Source organism: Artibeus jamaicensis, unplaced genomic scaffold, assembly GCF_021234435.1.
Source record: "Artibeus jamaicensis isolate MK-2021 breed Jamaican fruit bat unplaced genomic scaffold, CSHL_Jam_final scaffold_1964, whole genome shotgun sequence".
NCBI lineage: Eukaryota > Metazoa > Chordata > Mammalia > Chiroptera > Phyllostomidae > Artibeus > Artibeus jamaicensis.
In genome coordinates, this window is record NW_026522030.1 from 6,784,175 (window position 1) to 6,802,763 (window position 18,589).

General features: G+C 55.9%; 1 protein-coding gene across 4 annotated transcripts in view; it reads left to right on the plus strand.

Annotated features, from left to right (window-relative positions):
• WHRN (whirlin) overlaps positions 1-16,581 on the plus strand; it is a 76,659-nt gene extending 60,078 nt beyond the window's left edge. For 3 of the 4 annotated variants that reach the window (XM_037139466.2, XM_037139468.2, XM_053656457.1), the window contains 5 exons: positions 10,850-10,921; positions 12,237-12,750; positions 14,623-14,804; positions 15,281-15,403; positions 15,693-16,581. In XM_037139466.2, the coding sequence (XP_036995361.2) occupies positions 10,850-10,921; positions 12,237-12,750; positions 14,623-14,804; positions 15,281-15,403; positions 15,693-15,875 (1,074 nt within the window). In that variant the 3' untranslated portion in view covers positions 15,876-16,581. The remainder of the gene's footprint in view (positions 1-10,849; positions 10,922-12,236; positions 12,751-14,622; positions 14,805-15,280; positions 15,404-15,692) is intronic. The other variant, XM_037139467.2, reaches the window with a different exon arrangement.
• The last annotated feature ends 2,008 nt before the right edge of the window (positions 16,582-18,589 follow it).

An 18,589-nucleotide genomic window follows, 5' to 3' on the forward strand; every position in this document is an offset into this window, starting at 1 on the left:
GGAACGGCTGCTGTGGCTTATAGACCTGATGGAGGTACCGTCCACTCAGCTGGGTGGGGCTTTGGGAGTCCCTTAGTGGGGGCAGAGGTAGGGGGCTGTGGCCCTTCCCACCCACCACCCCTTTAGGTCTGTACTCAGCCCCGGAAGGGAGGCAGGGTTCTTCTTGGTGCTCACTCTCTCTCCCCGGCATTTCTCAGATTCTGTAATGAGAATGCCCTCCGTTCAAATCACAATCCTGCCACTTCCTTGCTTGTGTGACTTCAGGAAATGGTTTCACCTCTCTGAGGTCAGGGTTAGGATCTGTAAAATGAGGACAATAATTTTTGTGCTGCATGCAGCTATTGAGAGGTCTCTTGGCCTTTCATGAGGTCAGATACTCTGTCTGTCTGGATGTTTTCCTTCCCACTTTATACGTCCTGGCTGTTTCCTGTGTGTGCTTTGGCCCTTAGCTCACATGCCACCTCTTCCTAGTAGACCACCCTGATTTTCTTGGAGAGGGGTGACTTTTAACCTCTGGTTTCTCCTGGCCCCTGGACTTCCCTTTGTCACGGCTCTTATCTGGTTATATTCTAATAATCTTTACCGGCCTGGCTAGTTAGGTATCCACCTTGACCACAGGCTGTTTGAAAGCAGCAACTGTGTCTGCAGTCCCCACTAAATCCCCAGTTGCTCAGCACAGAGCCTGGTCCATAACTGGCACCTCTGTTAATAAGAATAGTAGCTGGCATTTGTAGAGAGCATGGCCCTGGGACAGTGCTTTCCCGTCACAGGTTCTCTGAGCCTCATAGTGACTAGGAGTGCCAAGTATTGCTATGATCACCACTCTACAGAGAAGAAAACTGAAGCTCAGAGAGGAGACGCGGCTTGTTCCAGGTGGCTGAGCCAGTGAGTGGTAGGGTCAGGATGCACCCCGGGCCTGCTGGCCTCTGAGCTGCTGCTCTTAACCCCTGCCGTCAGGTCGCAGTGCCTCCCTGATGGAGCCTGCCTGCTGCTCGTTAACATTTTCTGTCTGCCTGTCTGCCTGTCTGCCTGTCTGCCTGTCTGTCTGTTTCCTGCTTCCCTCCTCCTCTTCCATCTGTTCTGTCAACAATGCTGACCGAGCACTCGCTGTGTGCGGTCCACAGTCCTGGGTGCCGGAGTTATTCACTACCGGAATACGGTAGTGAACTACAAGGAAATCCTTTCCGTTATGGAATTAGGGTCATGCCGGGATGTGAGTGAGATAACCAACTGAAAGACACGGTGTAAGTGGTAAAAAGTGCTAAGGGGAAAAGTAAGTAGGAAGGGGACTTGGGGAGGGGGAGGGGTGATCCAGAAGTAACTCCTGAGTGTAGGTGGGGAAGAGGAGGGGGCGCTATCCATGCCCATGGCTGGGAGAGAGCACTTCAGAGGGAGCAGCGAGTGCTCCCTGAGGCTGGACCGAGCCTGGAGTGCGTGAGCAAAGTCCAGGGGACTGTGAGGCTGGAGCTGGGTAAGTGCTGTGAAGGGCAGTGGTAGATTGGGGGCTGGAGACTTTGACTTTAACTCTCAGTGAGATGGGAGCCATTGGCAGGTTAGAGCCAGACCGACCTGGTCTGCCTTAGTTTGAACAAGATGCCTCTGATTGTTGAGAATAGATGAGGGTGGGTTTGTACCAAGCCCAGGTTCAGTCCCAGGAAAGGCCTGGGGGTTTGTGCAGCCTGAGCTGCTAGGAGACGTGAGGACAAGCACTGCAGGCACCAGCTCTTCCCGCTGCCTGGTTCACCCAGGCCTTGGTGTCTCCTGGGCACCACCCCCTTCCACACACACAGCAGGGCTGGGATGAGACACCTAGCGCTGCTGCCTGTGTGTGGAGCTACGGGACAGAAATGCCTCCTCCAGGAAGTCCTCCTGCAGGAGTACAGGGCACCAGGCCCCATCCTGAGGATCAGGAGCGCCACACCCTTCCTCTGCTCTGCCCCCACCATGCAGTGTGCCTTCAGGAAAGCCGTTCACCGCCACTGGCCTCAGTCTCCTCATCTATATGACCATGGGAGACACCCCGCCAAGGCTCCTCTACCTCCAATTCCTGTCTATTGGGAGCTGCTGGGAAGTGCTCGAGGGGAGGAACGAAATGGCAGCTCTAAACCCCCACCACTTCCCTGTGCCCCCGGACGAGGGCTGCAGCATTACTCCAGAGCCTGAGCCTGCAAAATGCAGTGGTACCCCAGTGCTTGTCGTTAACTTGTTCCGGGACTGGTGACAGGTGCTGAAACCGATGGGCACCAGACGATGAAGCATTTTCTCTTGCTGGGCGGCGGCGTGACTCCTACAAGTTCTAGCAAGTGCGACGAGTCCCAAACAAGCACCTTGTTTTCTCATCAAAATGCAATGAGTACAAGGTCTAATGAGTTCTGAAGCTGACAAGTACCAAGGTGTGACCGTAAATATGTATTCACCGCTAAGTAAGGGCCAGGCTCTGGTCTGCAACAATATCATTTATTAGTGAGCTTTGGCTGCAGTGATGCTGAGTAACAAACAACCCCCAAATCTGGGTGGACAACAACCTAAGACATTTCTTATGGCCCAAATCCCTGACCCCATGGAGCTCATGTGCTCCTCATACTTCCATTAAAATACCCGTCGTATACCAAACAAACAAAAAAATAAATATAATTCCGGTCACGGTGCTTCAACCTCTCCCGGAGCTTGTCCCCCCCAGTAAGCAGGGAGAGTGGGGCGCAGGCAGGGGCCACATCTTCCTCTTGTCTGTGTCCCCAGAGCTGGGGCCCAGGAAGTGTGGAGCAGAAGCAAATGAAACCACACTCCTGGCCACTCAGGATTCTCTTCTGATGTCCTGGCCTTCTGAACGTTTGCCTCCCTTGTCATAGGAAAATGTGCTTTGCCTGGCACTCAGACAGGCAAGGTGGCAGGCAGCTGGCTATCAGTGACCCAGATGCCCCAGACAGTTGCCCCAAATGGAACCAGTTTCCATCTTGCCCGAATCCCCTGGATCACGCGACACGCTTATCAATTCCAGGTGAAACGTGGTTCCTCCTGCAGCCGCTTTTCCTTCAAACCAGACGCAGCCGATCAGTAGAAGTCAGGGGCAGCCCTCCCCACGTCAACCAAGTGTGTTCATTTCCCATTTGTCTAAGAGAGACTCAGCCCTGGGAGTTTTTTGCTGCCTCCAAACAATATCACTCTCCTCCCATAATGAAGTCGGCCAGGAGAGCTGAGCACAGGAAGGCAGGCCTTGCTGGACAGTCGTGGAATTCTTCATCTGGTGCGTCACAGGCTGCGGCAGAGGCGCTGCAGTGCATGGGTTTGGGAATCTCACACACGATCTCCTGACTGGTAGTTGTGTCACCTTACACAGGTGACTTAAGCTCCAGAGACTCATATTTTGTATCTGTCCCCTGGGCTGCTAAAAGCACCTATCCGTGGCTTGTCCTGAGGATTCCATGAGGTCAGGAGTGGACTTGAAGGTGTGGAGTCCATGAAAGTCAGTTCTGCTGATATTCTAAAGGCTGGCAGAGGGCACTGCAGAGGAAAGGGGTGGTAAAAGTCAAAGGCAGCCTCGTACCCACAGAACAGATGCCTCTGAGGTTGGCGGTGGCATCTGGGACTTGCCCCAGCTTTAACCGCAACCCTTTTCCACCTGAATTTGAGAGGGTTTGCGCTCTAGGCCTCTCCTATGCCTGGAAGGGGCTCCTTGGGCCTACCTGCAGATGTGGGGGTAGGACCCCAGCCCTAAAGGCCTTACTGCCCTTCTCTACCTGCGGGAAGGTGTAAAGGGGGCCCAGGAGTGGCTGCCAGCCCTTTGCTGCATCAGCCTCCTCCCCGAGAGCCTCTGTGCCCCCCCCCCATCCAGACCGAAAGGAGGGTGGGGGAGCTCGGGCCTGTGTCGGGCCATGAGGACCAGGAGGAACCCGTCTGTTCACTCCCTCTCTCAGCAAGCTTCCCCTCCATGCCGTGAGCTCCTCCTCCATGCCGGGCTCTGGCAGCCTTGAGTATGAGACAGTGGTGCTTGCCCTCTGTCCACGTAATTCCCACTCCGATGAGTGGCCAAGGGGTGGTGTGGGAGCATGGGACTGGGGCCCTGACCGACCCGGACACTGCGGGGGAGAGATGTCTGCACCGGGATCTGGGGTCACTGGCATCGGTGGGGTGGCACAGGGCCCAGCGGGGGCCCTGAACTACAGAAGGTCAGTGGAGCCCGAGTTCTGGGACTGCAGGGGCGAGGGGGGAGGCTCAGTAGCATGTGGCGCCAGGGACTTGGGTTTAATTTTGAAACCATCAAGGGTCCTCAGTAACAAAGTGACACGATCCTGTTTGCAACTTTTAAGATGCATCTTCTGTGTGTGGAGAGAGCTCAGAGGGGCAGCTGGATGAGGGTGTCCCTGTCTAGAGATACAGGTATATGTTTTAGGTGCCGTTCAGGTGTGCAGGTATGCTGTCAGGCGTGGTCCCAGGGATGCAGGTATGCTGTCAGGTAGAATAGCAGTGTAGCCCCACCCCAGGAAGCTGTCCAGTGCCCAGATGAGGGCACGGCAAGGCTGGGGTGTCCTATTCCCCTTGAGGAGAACGGCCCATTTGCTCCTGAGAGAGGCCTCAGCCTGAGCCCCCAGAACCATGAATTCCCCCCAGGTGTTAGTAACCTTCGGGGTGGCAATAGCTTTGCTTCCGCTGGTGTCTGAAATAAGGACCGTCCCTCCCAGCCAGTCCTTCTCAGAGCGTCTGCATCCCTGGGACCACGCCTGGGTGGGCACTCGGGCCCTTTCCTCCAAACAGAACCAAGCCCACGGGGTCAGGGCCTGATGGAACATGGGCCGGCCCTGCTGCTCTGAGCTCCCAGAGGGAGGACCGACGCCGGACGGAGGCTCTTCACCTCCTCTGTGCCAGAGGCCCCTCCGGCAGGCTGGTGAAGCCCTGAGACCCCTTCTCAGAATAACAGTTTTAAAATGTTGAAAAATAAAGCGTGCGTGTAGAATCAAAGAAAACAAATCCTAAGGAAATGACATTTTCAAAATACCAAAACCAGTCGTAACAAGTGTGCTTCTTTATTAGCATGCTCAGTAACCGGCCGTCTGGTAAGGGCTGTAATTGGAGGCCGTGACGAGCATAAATGGGCTTCTGTGGCACGGGCCACGGCCGGAATGTGATATGAAAGGTCTGTGACTTAGGTTGGGGTCGGCGTCACGGGCCTGCGGATCTGCTGGGCTGGGTCGCCCCCGTTCGTGGTGGAAGGACATGCTATGTTCCAGTTAGAGGTTAATGAAGGTAGAGATGCAGTGTTTTTGCCCAGCCAGGTTCACGGCCCTCGAGTTCTCTTCTGGAGCCCTGATTTCCAACGGGTGTCCTAAGGGCTCTTCCAGCCCTGTCCTGGGGATTCTGGGTCACACTCTGTCCACTGAGTGACATCCTTTCCCAAAGACCAGTGTGGCGGGCCGCAGGGAGTGGGGAGAAAGGAGCTGAAATGGGGCAGAAGGAAGCCCTGTCTGTGTACGCCGAACAGGCTCCCTCGGGTCAAGGCAGTGCCCCCTCCCCTCAGGATTCCCAGGGACTTTTCGGCTTCTGGGGTTTGGTGGTCAGACATGGCAGTGGGGATGGACAAAAAGGCCCAGTGCCGGCCCAGTGCCAGCCCGGCATCGGGGCAGTTCCCGTGGTCTCGGCCACCCAGTGAGTGTGGGTTCCAGTCCTCTGCTCTGGGACGCTTTCCCCCCCATGCACTTCCCTGGCCCTCCCCATCAGCTCCAGACTTCTGCCACACCCTGTGTTTGGAGAAGTCAGGAGCAGGATGCACTGTCGCCCCAGCATGGCCGTCACCCCAGTGTCTGGCCCCATGACCCTTTAAGGACATGCAGACCTGTCCCCTGCACTCTGGACACCAGGACTTTCTGGCCGTACCCAGCTCACACTGCTGTCCTGCCCCTCTCCCCACCTCGCCTCTCCTGGGGTGACATCTCTTACCCAGCCCCTGCTCTGGCTGCTCACCGTGCCCTGCTTTTCTTACCTCTCCTTTCTCCCTCCCTTTGCTCCCCCTTCTAGGCCTTTTCTCCCGTCTTCTTTTTTCTTTTATTCTCACTTCCCCCTCTCTGGTTTCCCTCCTTCTCTCTCCCTGTGTCCTGGCACTGGTGCCTCAGTTTTTCCATATACAGAAGGGGGAGCACCACCCAGACTCGGGCCTCTTCCTGCGAATTTTGGAGGGGGAGGGGGGAGCCTGTTGTCCTGACATTAGAGTAAAGCAGCAAGAAGAACAAAGGGCTGAAAATAGCACCTTTATGTAAGAACCCTCCCATTGTAAGGAGGGGAAGCAGGCCTAGAAACCAGAGAATTGGGCTGGAGGAAGGGGACCGAGCGGGCTCGCTCTGCTGAGGTAGCACCGGGCCGCACACCTGCATTTCCAGGGTCAGGAGTCCCGCTGGCAGAGGTTGGCACAGGCGACTGCCCCTCATCACTTCATTTCATGGTGTCCCCAGAGTTCCTTCCAACCAGATTCCGGGGGTATCTGGGCCCTGGCTGGGCCAGCTCAGACACAAATGAGGTTCTTTTTCTCCAAAGGGAAGGGAATTTTCTGAACCGCCACAGATTGGAGGACGAAAGAGATGGGGCAGCAGGTGCTGAGGGCATCCTGGCCCTTGTGGGAAGCAGTCTGGATAACAGTCAGACCTTAAATGAGTTCAGCTTTCTGCCCCTCCTTGCTGTGTGACCTTGGGCAGGTGGTTTTCCCTCTCTGAACCTCAATCACCTCAGCTGTGGAACAGGTGAAGGATCCCACCGGGTTTAAGTCTTCAGATGGGCTCTGGCCTCAGTGGGTGCAGGAGAAAAGGGGCTCCAAAAAGCTGGGGTGAGGGGTGGCCAGCATGCATAGGCCAGCTCCTGCGTGAGCTCTGACCTTGATCCTCCTCGAAACCTGTTCTGCGAGTGTTTCTGCTGACACATCCCCCGGGTTCTTAGCCTGCTGTCTGCAGCTATTTCAGATGCACAAGGAACATGGCTCGGGGACTCGGGGCACCTGAGCGTCTGGATTCGGCAGATGGAGTCTGGCAGGGCTGGGCTCCGGCCCGTCTGCCGTTTGCTCCACTTCAGGTCTCCCTCCCAGAGCTGGCCGTTTGTCCTGCTCCTCCCTCCCTTTCCCCCGCATTTGTGCCTGCCTCACTTTTGGCTCCAGGATGCCATTAGTAGCAGAGAATGACCGAGGCCAGGGGCCAGCGATGGCTGTGTTCTATCCCGGTCAGGAGACAGTCCTCCTGGGGCCAGCTAGTGCCTGCAGTATCATGGCCCTCTATCCAGTTCTGGGGTCGGGAAGGGCTGCATGGACTTTGGGATCCCCTGGCCTCGGTTAGAAAGCTCATCCACTGTAAAATGGCTCTGTGACCATGGCAATCACTTCCCTCTCAGAGCTTATGTACAAAAGATGTGGGCCAGAGAGAATCGGGGTGCCAGTTTCACTCTGAGAATCATAAATGAGATTGTGTAAGTGAAATGCCCAGTAGAGGGCCCGGCACATAGTAGGTCCTCTGCTTTGTAGTTCTCTGATCTGCCTTCTAACACAAAGTCTTCCCCACCCCACCCCCCGTGTGCTCAGCAAATACATGCTGTGTTGGCAGGCTCCGGGGCCTTCCTTCCCCCCTCTCGTGGGCCCTTCCACAACTTCCAGCCTCATCAGTGATCCTGAGCAGGGGTTTGGGGGCAGCTGCGTGTGCAGGGAGCTCTGTTTGGTGTTGGGGACACAGTGACCCACTCATCTGTTATCCCCATGAGCTTCCTTCATAAGTCAAGGCTGCCTGACAAGTGCTTGTTGACTGACTGAATCCTGGAAGCTGCTGATGAATCTGAACAGGACAGCATCCCATGTCTTTGGTCCTACTATGCACTGTCATCTATGTCCCGAGGGCGCCTGCAGGCTGGGTTCCTGGAGCAGGTGCCAGTGCTACATTGGGCTGTGTGGAGGCCCTTGTCTTTGCTGAAGGCACTTCCCAGGCTCCTGACCCTCTGTGTTTCCTGCTGTGATCAGGACTATGACTGCCAGCTCTTGGGAAGTCACTGCGTGTCACCAGCCCTGCTGAACCCGTGGCTGTTCACATTCACTGTAGATGGTCCGTGTCATGCAGGGCGCACTGGACCATTCTGGTGTTGGAGTTTGGAGGGGGGCGTATGGGAGGCTGCCGTTTCCTGCCCATCGAGGTGTTTGCGCAGAGCCAGGGCGCGTCTTGCAGCTTCTCGTTTGTGGAAGCACATTTGCAAGGTCTGAGGCTGCCGGTGTGGCTAATAGCCACCTCCCCCTGCGTACTGTACCAGGCTCCATTCTGAGCATGGTTCAGGTGTTAATACACATCAACCCCGTGAGGGAGGGACTGTAGTTACTCCAGTTTACAGGTGAGGAAACTGAGGCACAGAGCAGCTCAGGGACTTGCCCACCATCAGTCAGCTGTAAGTGGCAGAGGTGGGTATGATCTCAGAGAAGCCAGAATCGGTGCCACTAGTCAGAGGGCGAGAGAGCAGCCCCATGGTTCCCCCTCTGCAAGGACCCCCAGCTGTCCTGGCATCCCTGCGGGTGCCTGCAGCATCTTCCGTTGAGGCAGCGTGCAGGAGACGGCGTCGGAAGCGGCAGGAGCCTGCCAGGAGGCCGACGTCTGTGTGTGAGCGTCCGCTTGGTCGGTAAATGGGCCGGTTGCCCCAGCCTGACTTTGACCCAGGGGCGTCACGGGACCAGACAAGGCACCACTGAGACTCCGGGAGGCAGAGCCTCAGAACCGTCGGTGGGTTCCCATGACAGGTCTCCGTGATGGTGCGCCCTCTGTGCACCCAGGGTGCTCCAGGCACTGGGAGGGTCCCTGGAGACGGGATCCGTGTGGATGACCAGGTGACCTCTGTCCGGGGAGGTGTGCAGTCCGGAAGGCTCCGTCCCCACCCACTGCCCTCACCCGCATTCAATCTACCACAAAAGGTCTATCAACGCAGTGACAGCGGCAGCCACCTCCCTGGGTTCTCTGCCTGCTCAGGCCTCCTCCCCGTGGCAACCAGAGTGATTGACTGATTTCATTTACTCATCAGTCCAGGTGTGGGTTCATTCATTTGCTTAATAAATATTTGTCAAGCACTGTCGTGATCACTGAGGACAGAGCAGGGTCCAGGTAGTTAGTTGCAAGTCGTGCCTCGTAGAGGACTTTTTACGCTACTGACAGACAATGAGGAAATGAATGGTATGACATCAGGTGGTGATGAAGCAGGGCCAGGGGTTAGCATGGGTAGACGGGGAGGGGGGCATTCGGGACAGGGCTGGTCCAGGAAGGCCTTGCTGAGTCAGAACACAATGCAGTGCAGGAGTGAACCAGGGCCTGTGGGGAGAGGCACAAAGGCAGAACCGTTCTGCCCGGTTGGTGGGAGGAGTAGCAGAATGAGTGCAGAGTCTGGAATTCCCTCAAGTAAAACAGAAAGGCCCTGAGGGGTTATGAGCTGGGGAGGGACATTATCTGACTTGCGTCTCAAGGATTACACCTTGGGAGTCTCAAGGATTATATTCTGGGCGAAGAACAGTGATCAGCGCAAAGGAGGAAAGTAAAGCAGGGCGGGAGCTGGGGATTGTGCTTGAGGGTGGGTTGTCAGGGCGGACCTCGAGGAGGCGGATTTTGAGTAAGGTCTTGGCGGTAAGCGAATGAAGCCCGCTCTGTGGATAGCTGAGTGGAAGAATGTACCAGGAAGAGGGAACAGCTTGTGTGGAGGCCCTGACTTGCCTGCATTGTTCAAGTGCAGCTTGCCAGGAAGTGAGCAAAGGGGAACTTCTCAGAAGGCAATCTTGGCCACATCTCCATGGCAACCCATTGCCCTCAGGCTCAGCTTCAAGTAGCCCCATGCTTGACTCTTGTGGAACCTCTGGAAGATTCTCAAACATCCTCTGTCCTTTCTGCTTTATGGATGCCCTATCCTCTGAAATAATCCTCTTTCTCTCCTTTGCCCAGCTCGCCCACAAGACTCAGCTTTCAGCTGTGCTCCCTCCTCCAGGAAGCCTCCCTTGATAACCTCTCCCCAGCTGCATTATATGTCTGTGTTTCCTCACTCGGTGCAGTGTCCTGTCTGCTCATTTGTATCAACTCCACTGTCTTTAAACTACTGAAGGCAGGGGTCACATCTTACCATCCGCATACCCCAGGCCCTGTCAGTCTGGAGCATTGAGATTGCGCAGGCAGAACCGATCTCTGCGCCTGAGGCTTGAGCTGGGTATTGGTCACAGAGGCTTCGACACCCGAGGCTCTGTGGGGGAGAAACAGCTCCCCCAAGCCCTCAGGAAAGCCAGTTTAGAGAGGAGCACTGCCCAGCCTCCCAGGGAAGGCCTAGAGAGATGGCCTTTCCGCAGCTAAGGGTCACTTGAGAGAGCCTGAGGCTTCTTGTGGTGAATCAGAGAAGGGAGGAGGAAATGGGCATTTTTGCAAAGGAAGGTCCATTTAAACCTTAACCACCCCGCTTCACTACTGAAACCATTAAAATTAGAAGAGGAAGAGAGAGGGAGAGGGACTGACTTCCCCCATCCACCTCGCATTTGCATCTGCCATCTGCACACCTTCCTGGCACTCAGTGGCAAGCAGTGGAGAGAGTCCTTGGGGTCTGGAGTTGTGGATGGAGTGCACTGAGCAGCTTCAGGAATCCCCAGTCAAGGCCAGAGTCACCTCACAGGGGAGTTCCAGGGAGGCCTGGAAATAATCAGCAGGTCTCGAAAACTGATTTCAAAACGGCATGAGTTTTAATGCATAAAATGAACTCCAACAGATTGGGGCATGTCAGGAGTCACGGAAATCACGTAAAGGTGGCGTAGGGTCCACAGATTTTGGAATCTGGTTTTTTCCCTCTTGGTTTTTATTCGCTCCCATCTTTTCTTCCCCATTTCTAGAACACTCTGGACGTGGAGGAGACCGGTGAGGCTGTGCAGGGCAATATGAACAGTCTCCCGGACGTTTCCCTGGTAAGAGGCCCTCTGCCCGTACTTGTGTTTTGCCAGCCCTGGCCCGTGTGCGGCGCTGGGGGCCGGCTCCTTGGTGAGGACCAGGGGAGGAGACAGGACCCCACTGTGAGCTCTCAGATGCAGTCCCCGGCCTTCGCACAGTATGTCCCTGTGCTCTCTCTATAATAGTGGGGGCCAGGACGGCTCCTGGCATTTCAGGTGGGGCTGTCAGGCCGCTTGTTTGCCCAGTCAGCGTTACTTTGGATATGTCATCGGAATGTTCTCCCAGCGGATGCTGAAACCCAGGCGCGTGGAGACAACTCCCTGAAGATGTAACAGGACTGGGCCGGAAATGGGAGCTAAACATGACCTTATGCCCACGTGCACACACCAGCCGTCCAGGCAGCGTTACTTTGTGATTCTGACCCAAATAACTCTTGAGTGGCTTGGGCTCTGGGACCAGACTACCTACCTGGGTTCAAATACCACCTCTGCCCCTGGCTCTGAAACGTTGGGCAAGTTTCTTAACCTCTCTGTGCCTCGGCTTTCCCATCTGTAAAATGGAGATAAGAGGAGTGTAAGGAGTATACTAACCCATACATTTGCTGCAAGGGGTGAACTAGTTAACTTAAGTCGAGCGTTTGGAACAGTGCCTGCACTGTCGTCAGAGCTATGCTAGTGCTGGGTATTGGCACAGGTGGAGGTGGGGGCAGGGGGAATAGTAATGATGCTATCGGTAGCTGCCACTCACCCCGCACCTGCTGGGTGGGAGGTGCCTTGCTAACCCAGGATACACCACGATGCTCGTATCTCACCGCTCTGCTGGCAGGTGTGGTTTTCCCGTTGCCCGGGGGCGCACTCAGAGAGGTGCTGTGCCTTGCCCGGGGCCACACAGCACCCCAGCCTGTGTGTCTGTCCTCTTCTGTCCACACTCTCTGCCTCTAGTCCAGTCATACCTCCCATCTCTAGTAGCCAAAATAATCCGCTAAAAAAAAAAAAGCCAAAGAAGTGCCTTTTTTGTTTTTCCGTTTTCTGCATCCCAGCTCTAATGAAGTCTAGTTCCCTGTGACAAGCCCTGGCAGATGCCAAGAACTTCAGTTCCCAAAGGTACTGGTGCTGTCCCCAGGGACGCAGCCAGGATCCCGATGCTTATCAGCTGCCGAGATGCTGGGAGAAGTTTTCCACTCGGTGTTGCATTATTCAGGGCAGTGTGGCCAAGAGCCGGTAGAGCTGGGACAGAATTCCAGCCGGGCCTGGCCCACTCGGCTGTCAGCTCTCCCCTATTCCAGCCGCAATGGGCTCTGACTCCTTCTATTCCTGTTGGGTCTTTTGGCAGGATGATGTCAAATCCACAGCTGAGGGGCTGCCTAGCTACAAGCTGCCTCCTCCCCCACCACCTCTGGCCCAGCCGAGGAAGCCGGGAAGCCAGGACCCAAAGCCGCTTTCCTCCGCGTCTTCCCACTCGGGCATCATCTTCTCAGCTCCGAGGAACCGCAGCCCGCCGGCAGGCACCACACCAGCCCCAGAGGCCCCCTTGGCACAGGATGCCCCCTCCTCCCCCATCTACGCCTCCGTCTCCCCTGCCAAGCCCGGCGCCAAGAGGCCGCTGGATGCCCATCTGGCCCTGGTCAACCAGCACCCCATCGGCCCCTTCCCACGGGTCCAGTCACCTCCCCACCTGAAAAGCCCCCCCGCAGAGGCCACGCTGGCTGGGGGCTGCCTCCCACCACCCTCCCCCTCGGGCCGCCCGGAGCAGACAGGCACAAACCAGCACTTTGTTCTGGTGGAGGTACACCGGCCGGACAGTGAGCCAGACGTGAACGAAGTGAGGGCGCTGCCCCAGACACGCAGTGAGTACGCGCAGACATTGGGGGCTTCCTGGGCTCCGGTGCCCACTGTGTGATTGGGGGGGGGGCGCGTCCCCTCTGGGTTGATTTGCCCATCAATACAGTGAAAGTGGAACAGGTGCTCACCCAGCAAGGGTTCTTGTAGACCAGGTGTTCCTTCCTCAGGGTCACGGTGGCTGGGGAACAGGGTCCTGAGCCCACACCAAGGGCTTTGGAACCAGAGACATGAGCATGAGTCCTGACTCTGCCGTGTCCTAGCTGTGTGACCATGGGACAGGCATTGGGCCTCTCTGAGCTGCTCGTCTGTGCTAGAATGCAGGTGACAACGACAGCCCTGCCAGGCTACCGTGAGGGTTGGGCTCCTCCTCCTGAGCCCCCAGCCCCGGCCACCCTGCCCTCATGGATCTGTCTCCTCCATAAGAGTAAGCTTGTTGAGGGCAGTGGTGGGGGTGGGGGGCTTCTATGATGTCTGCACCCCAGGTACAGACACCATGAAGGTGCTGGATGAAAGGTGGACCCCTAAGGTTCTCCTGACTTGAGGCTTCAGGGTCAGAGTGCAGGGTGGACCTACCAGGAGCCCAGGAAGCCAGCCCAAGGCTGCAGCCCCTGAGCCTCCGGAGGAGGCCAGCTAGGGAGGTGGAGGGAAGGGCAGAACCGGCTTTCACTCTGAAAGCCTGAGCTCTGCAGGCTCTGGGTCTCTTCCTTGCCCAGTTGGGTACATTTTTTGGATTCTGCTGCCACCTTGTGGCTAAAGTGATACGTGGGGCACTGCTGCTGCCAGGGAAGGTGAGCGGGGGCTATGTGCCATGTAGAATGCAGGGTCCCTGTGCTCGGTGGGCTTGGTGGGGGAGGGCAGCTAAGGGAGAGCAGGCAGATGTGGTGAGAAACCCAAGCTATCATGAATGGGTCACTGCCGCCTCTAGGCCTGGCGCTGAGCTGGGCACACACGATAAGAGCTACCTGTTACTCAGCACTGTCTGTGTGCCAGACACTGTTCTAGGGACTTTGCCTGTACCGGCAGCTCACCTGATCCAGCCCCCACCAGCGCTCCTGAGAGGCTGGTACTGTTACTGTTCCTATTTTTTGGATGAAGAGGCACAGAAAGTCATTGTGAAGCCAGGCAGTCTAGCACGAGTCTGTTCTCTTGACTGCTTCACTGTATACATCACATTTGTTAGTCTTTATGGAAACCCCATTGGGTAGGCATCGTTGCTCTGGATTAGAACAAGCATGTGGGGCCCCTGGAGGCTACGTAACTCACCCGGGGCTGTACAGCTGGTCCGAGGGAATTCAAACCCAACTGGCTAGACTCCAGAGTGTGTTAACACAGGGCATCAAACTCAGGGATGAGGCCACTGCATGCACAGTGAGGCAGCTTAGGTTGACCGGGGAACCAAAGGGGCACATGTCCATACTCAGCTTAGGCCAGTTGGGGTCGAGTCCGGGTGCAGACCAGGCATGAAGAACTTCCTTTCTTTTTCCTCAAGAAGCTAGAAATTAAATTTTATGTGAAATCTCCTAATATGAATGTGTCGGTCCATTACTAAAAATTGACAGCATTGTATGTGTTTAACAAACAGACACATCTATGCATTAGGTTTGCTTTCTCATCTGTTCTAATCATTACACTGGGGGCAATCAAGGCAGACATCCTGGAAGTGGTGGCCTTGGGGCCAGGCCCCATTGGAAGGGCAGATCTCAGTATGTAGAAGGGTGGGGAAAGTCTCTCTGCCCTGAAGCTTTCCCCCCACCCCCTCGGTCTTTGCTCAGGGAGTCCCCTCAGCCTTCTAGTTGCAGCTTCATCACCTCCTTCAGGAAGCCTTCCCTGACCGCAGCTGTATAAATCACCACTCTCCTTCTGTTCCCTGTTTCCAGCAGCTTCCACACTCTCACAGCTCTCGGACAGTGGGCAGACCCTGAGTGAGGACAGTGGTGTGGATGCTGGCGAGGTAGAGGCCAATGCCCCCGGCCGAGGCAGACAGATGGCATCCACCAAGAGCAGGAGTAGCAAGGAGCCACCTCGGAATGATAGGAACACAGAGGGGGCCACCAAACCGGTAAGTGAGGAAGGTAGGGTCACAGAGGGTGAGGGGAAGACAAGCCCCAGGTGAAGAACAGGAGTCCCTGACCGGGGTTCAGCCTGACAAGTGACCACAGACAGTGGAGAGAGCCCCTCACTGGAGGGGCGCGGGTACTGGGTACAACGTTCTGGTCGGCTGGAGGCTCCTGCCTTCACCGGGACACTGACAAGCTGGGTGCTAAAGGTTGGTCCGAAGAATCTTAAAGCTCAATTCTGACAGGACGTGGTGGCTAAGACCTGGATCCCTGTCCTAGTACCGCCGCCAGGCACTGCCTTGGGCTGCCCCTTAACACCCAGAACCTTGGGGACTTTCATAGCAATTAAGAGTTGAGGACACCAAGCGCTTAGCTTACTGCCCAGCAAAGCGGAGGCTCCCAATGTGACCTAAAACGGTGCATGGCCAGGCCCGCCCGCTGAGAAGTCCTTCATCACTGTTCTCCTTCCTACCCACAGCCCGGACTCCTAGAGCCCACATCCACCCTCGTCCGAGTGAAGAAAAGTGCAGCCACCCTGGGCATCGCCATCGAGGGCGGCGCCAACACCCGTCAGCCTCTGCCTAGGATTGTCACAATTCAGGTACTTCCCCAAGGGGCCCCTGCTCAGCAATCTCTTCCTACGCCTGGAAGTTTTTTCCCAGCATCCCAGGGGTGTGTCGACCCCAGCAGTGATCCAACACCCCAGGACAGACTCAGGCTCATGGGACCTTTGCTCTCCCCGATCCTCAGTTTCCTAATCAGGGCAGTGGACACCCAGATTGTAGCTGCCTCTTTGGCAATGTCAGGCCTGATTCCATGGGTGGTCAAAGCCAGGCCAACCTGGCTTTCAGACGCCCCATGAGCCTCTGCCCTGTGTCTCGCCCCTGCAGCGAGGTGGTTCCGCCCACAATTGTGGGCAGCTCAAGGTGGGCCATGTGATCCTGGAAGTGAACGGACTGACCCTTCGGGGCAAGGAGCATCGGGAAGCCGCGCGCATCATCGCAGAGGCCTTCAAGACCAAGGAGTGTGACTACATCGACTTTCTGGTCACCGAGTTCAACGTGATGCTCTAGGAGCCAAGGCCCAAGGGCCTCCCACCGCTCCCCGGCCCCTGGCCCCGGTCCCTTCTCCCTCCCGGCACTGTTAAGCTCCTTGATGGGCCAGAGCTGCATGGCCAGGGTAGCAGGAAGACAACCCCCACTCCCTCCTGGCCCACTGAACCAGAACCGGGAGAAGAGAACGGGGCAGGCAAACAGAAGGTCAGGTCGGGATCTGGTGCCACGGCCAGTACACAGTGGGCACTCACTACAAGTGTGGGTTTCAGGAAGGGGGGAAATGAAGAGGAAGGGCAGAGCACCTGTGTCTTGGCACGTCCACCTGTGGTCTGCCAGGGCCTGTGACTCAGCGTTGACTGGAGCCACTGCCCCCCCCACCCGTCCAGCGGTGACCTGGCCTATGCCCAGAGGCCTTGGCCTTTGTCTAGAGTGAGGTCAGATGAGAATTCATGGACACGGCCCCCAGCCGGGGTGGGGGGCATCTTGCAGGGCCCTCAGTGCCACAAATAAGCATCAAGCACCCACCCTTTACACCCCCATTCCCCCTAGCTCCTTGTCCCCCCATGGTATTTATTATTTATTTCCCTTTCTGCACCCCTGGGGACCCAAGACCCCAGCTTCCCATTGCACCCCCAGCCTATCCCAGAGGCCTTGCAGGTGACCAGTGACGTCAGTGTATTTATATACAGAGCTTACAACTTTAATTTTTCAATAAAGAGATATGAACAAGGAGGTTAGGGTCCAGTGTGCTGTGTGGCCTGCCTTTGTGGCTGGGGTCTTGGTCGCTCAGTGTTGGGGGTGGGGGGATAGGACAGATGGAGGTACCCAGAGCTGTAAACATCACCGCCCTCTGCCCTTGAACCCCACATCAGAAGTGGAGGGGCACTTGAACCACACCCCTGTCGTGGTACACCCTGCCTGAAGATTATTTACAGATGATACTTTCAGGTTAAAAGTCATGGGTATGTCAGGGGGCAGAATGCACGGTGTGCACAGATGTTTTACAATACAGAGAGTTGGCCCACCTTCTGGCAGGTTCCAGCAAGTGACTCGGAGAGGAAGATTCGTATGCAAGGGAAGGGCAGTAAGGGAGTGGGGGTCAGCAGGGGGAGGGGAGGAAGCCAAGCAGGGTGGCATTTCAGGCCTTGTTTGGGGAGGGCAGCTGCAGCCTGATCCCATGGGGGATGCCACAGCGCATGTTAGGGCTAGAGCTCTCCTGCTTTCAGTCTTTGGACAAGGCCTGGGGGGAGAGAGGAGAGTAAGTTCTCAATCACTTCCCATCCTCTACCTCTGCAGGCCACAGGCTATTCCAAGAGCCTAGGGGAGTGGGTGTGAGAAGTAAAAATACATGGAGGCCAGGGAGGGGGAGGTGGCAAGAAATGGTTTGCTCCTGATCCCCCAGTGTCCGTGTCCTTCATCCCCAGTGTTCCTCTGGGGCAAGAAGAGTTTGAGAAGTCTTGCTTTATCCAGCCCTGTGTCTGGGGGTCTACCCAAATGGGTTGAGGCAGTTGATTTTGCCAGATTCTGCCCTTAGCTGCTCCAGTTCTCTCTCCAGGCCAACAAGATCACCTGAGACCAGAGCAGCCTATCCCTGGGGGTCCTAGACCCTCCCCAGTCCTAATACCCCTGCAGGGAAGAACCGTTACCTGGCTACTGGGGAGCTCTGTCAAACCCCACATCTCCTTGTATCAGACTCTAAGACTCTAAATCCAGAAGGGTCAAGGGCAAGTGACTTCACCTTTCTGAGCCAAAGTTCTGCTTCTGCAAAAAGGGTGTGGTAGGCTGAATAATGGCCCCCAAAGATATTCAGATTCCTAGAACAAGGGAATGTTACCTTATATGTCAAAGAGAATTTGCAGATGTGATTCAGGCCTTGAGATGGGAAGGTTATCCTGGATTACCTGGGCAGGCCCAATCTAATCACCAAGGCTCTTCGTGAAAGGGAGGCAGAGGGAGAGTCCACAGAGATGAAAAGGTGTGATGCTGGAAGCAGAGGTTGGAGAGGTGCACTTTGCAGGTGGAGGGAAGGGCCAGGAGCCCAGGAATATACAGGTGGCCACTAGAAGCTGAGAAGGCAAGGTAATGAATTCATTCCCCCTCAGAGGCTGCAGAAGGGACCTGCCCTGCTGACACCTTGACTTTAGCCCCATGATATTGATTTTGGACTTCTGACCTCTCTTTATAAGTGAACAAGTTAGTGTTTTAAGCCATGAACTGGTGGTAATGTGTTATAGCAGCCACAGGAGACCAGCACATGGGGATGCTGCTCCTTTCCTCTGATGAGGGTTGGGATGCTATGTGGACCATGGCACCAGGCCCGGCACCAGGCCCAGCATCAGCCCCAGGGAGGTCACTGCAGTCAGGATGATGGTGAACGAAGAAAGGGGCCCTCTGGTCTTAAAAGTGCCACATCTTTTCCAGGCCCAAAGGACGGAGAGTCTGCAGCAGCTGACGCCCATGGCCTAAAGTTTGTACTCTGAAAAAAAGTGAAACAAGAATCAGTTACTGAAACTTTCTTCTGAAATAGCTAGGACTGATTCTAGGGCTGCGGAATTTTAACCCTAAAAAATTCCCTTATAAATGGGCTTAGAAAGGTCAAATGGCCTGCTTGAAGTTGCAGGTGAGTGGTAGAAGACAAATTTGGACCGAGGGCTACCTGGGGTCCATGACATGAAGCCCCAGGACAAGCGCATGTCCTTTTGTCTCTCGAAAGACCCCAATACCATGGGCTA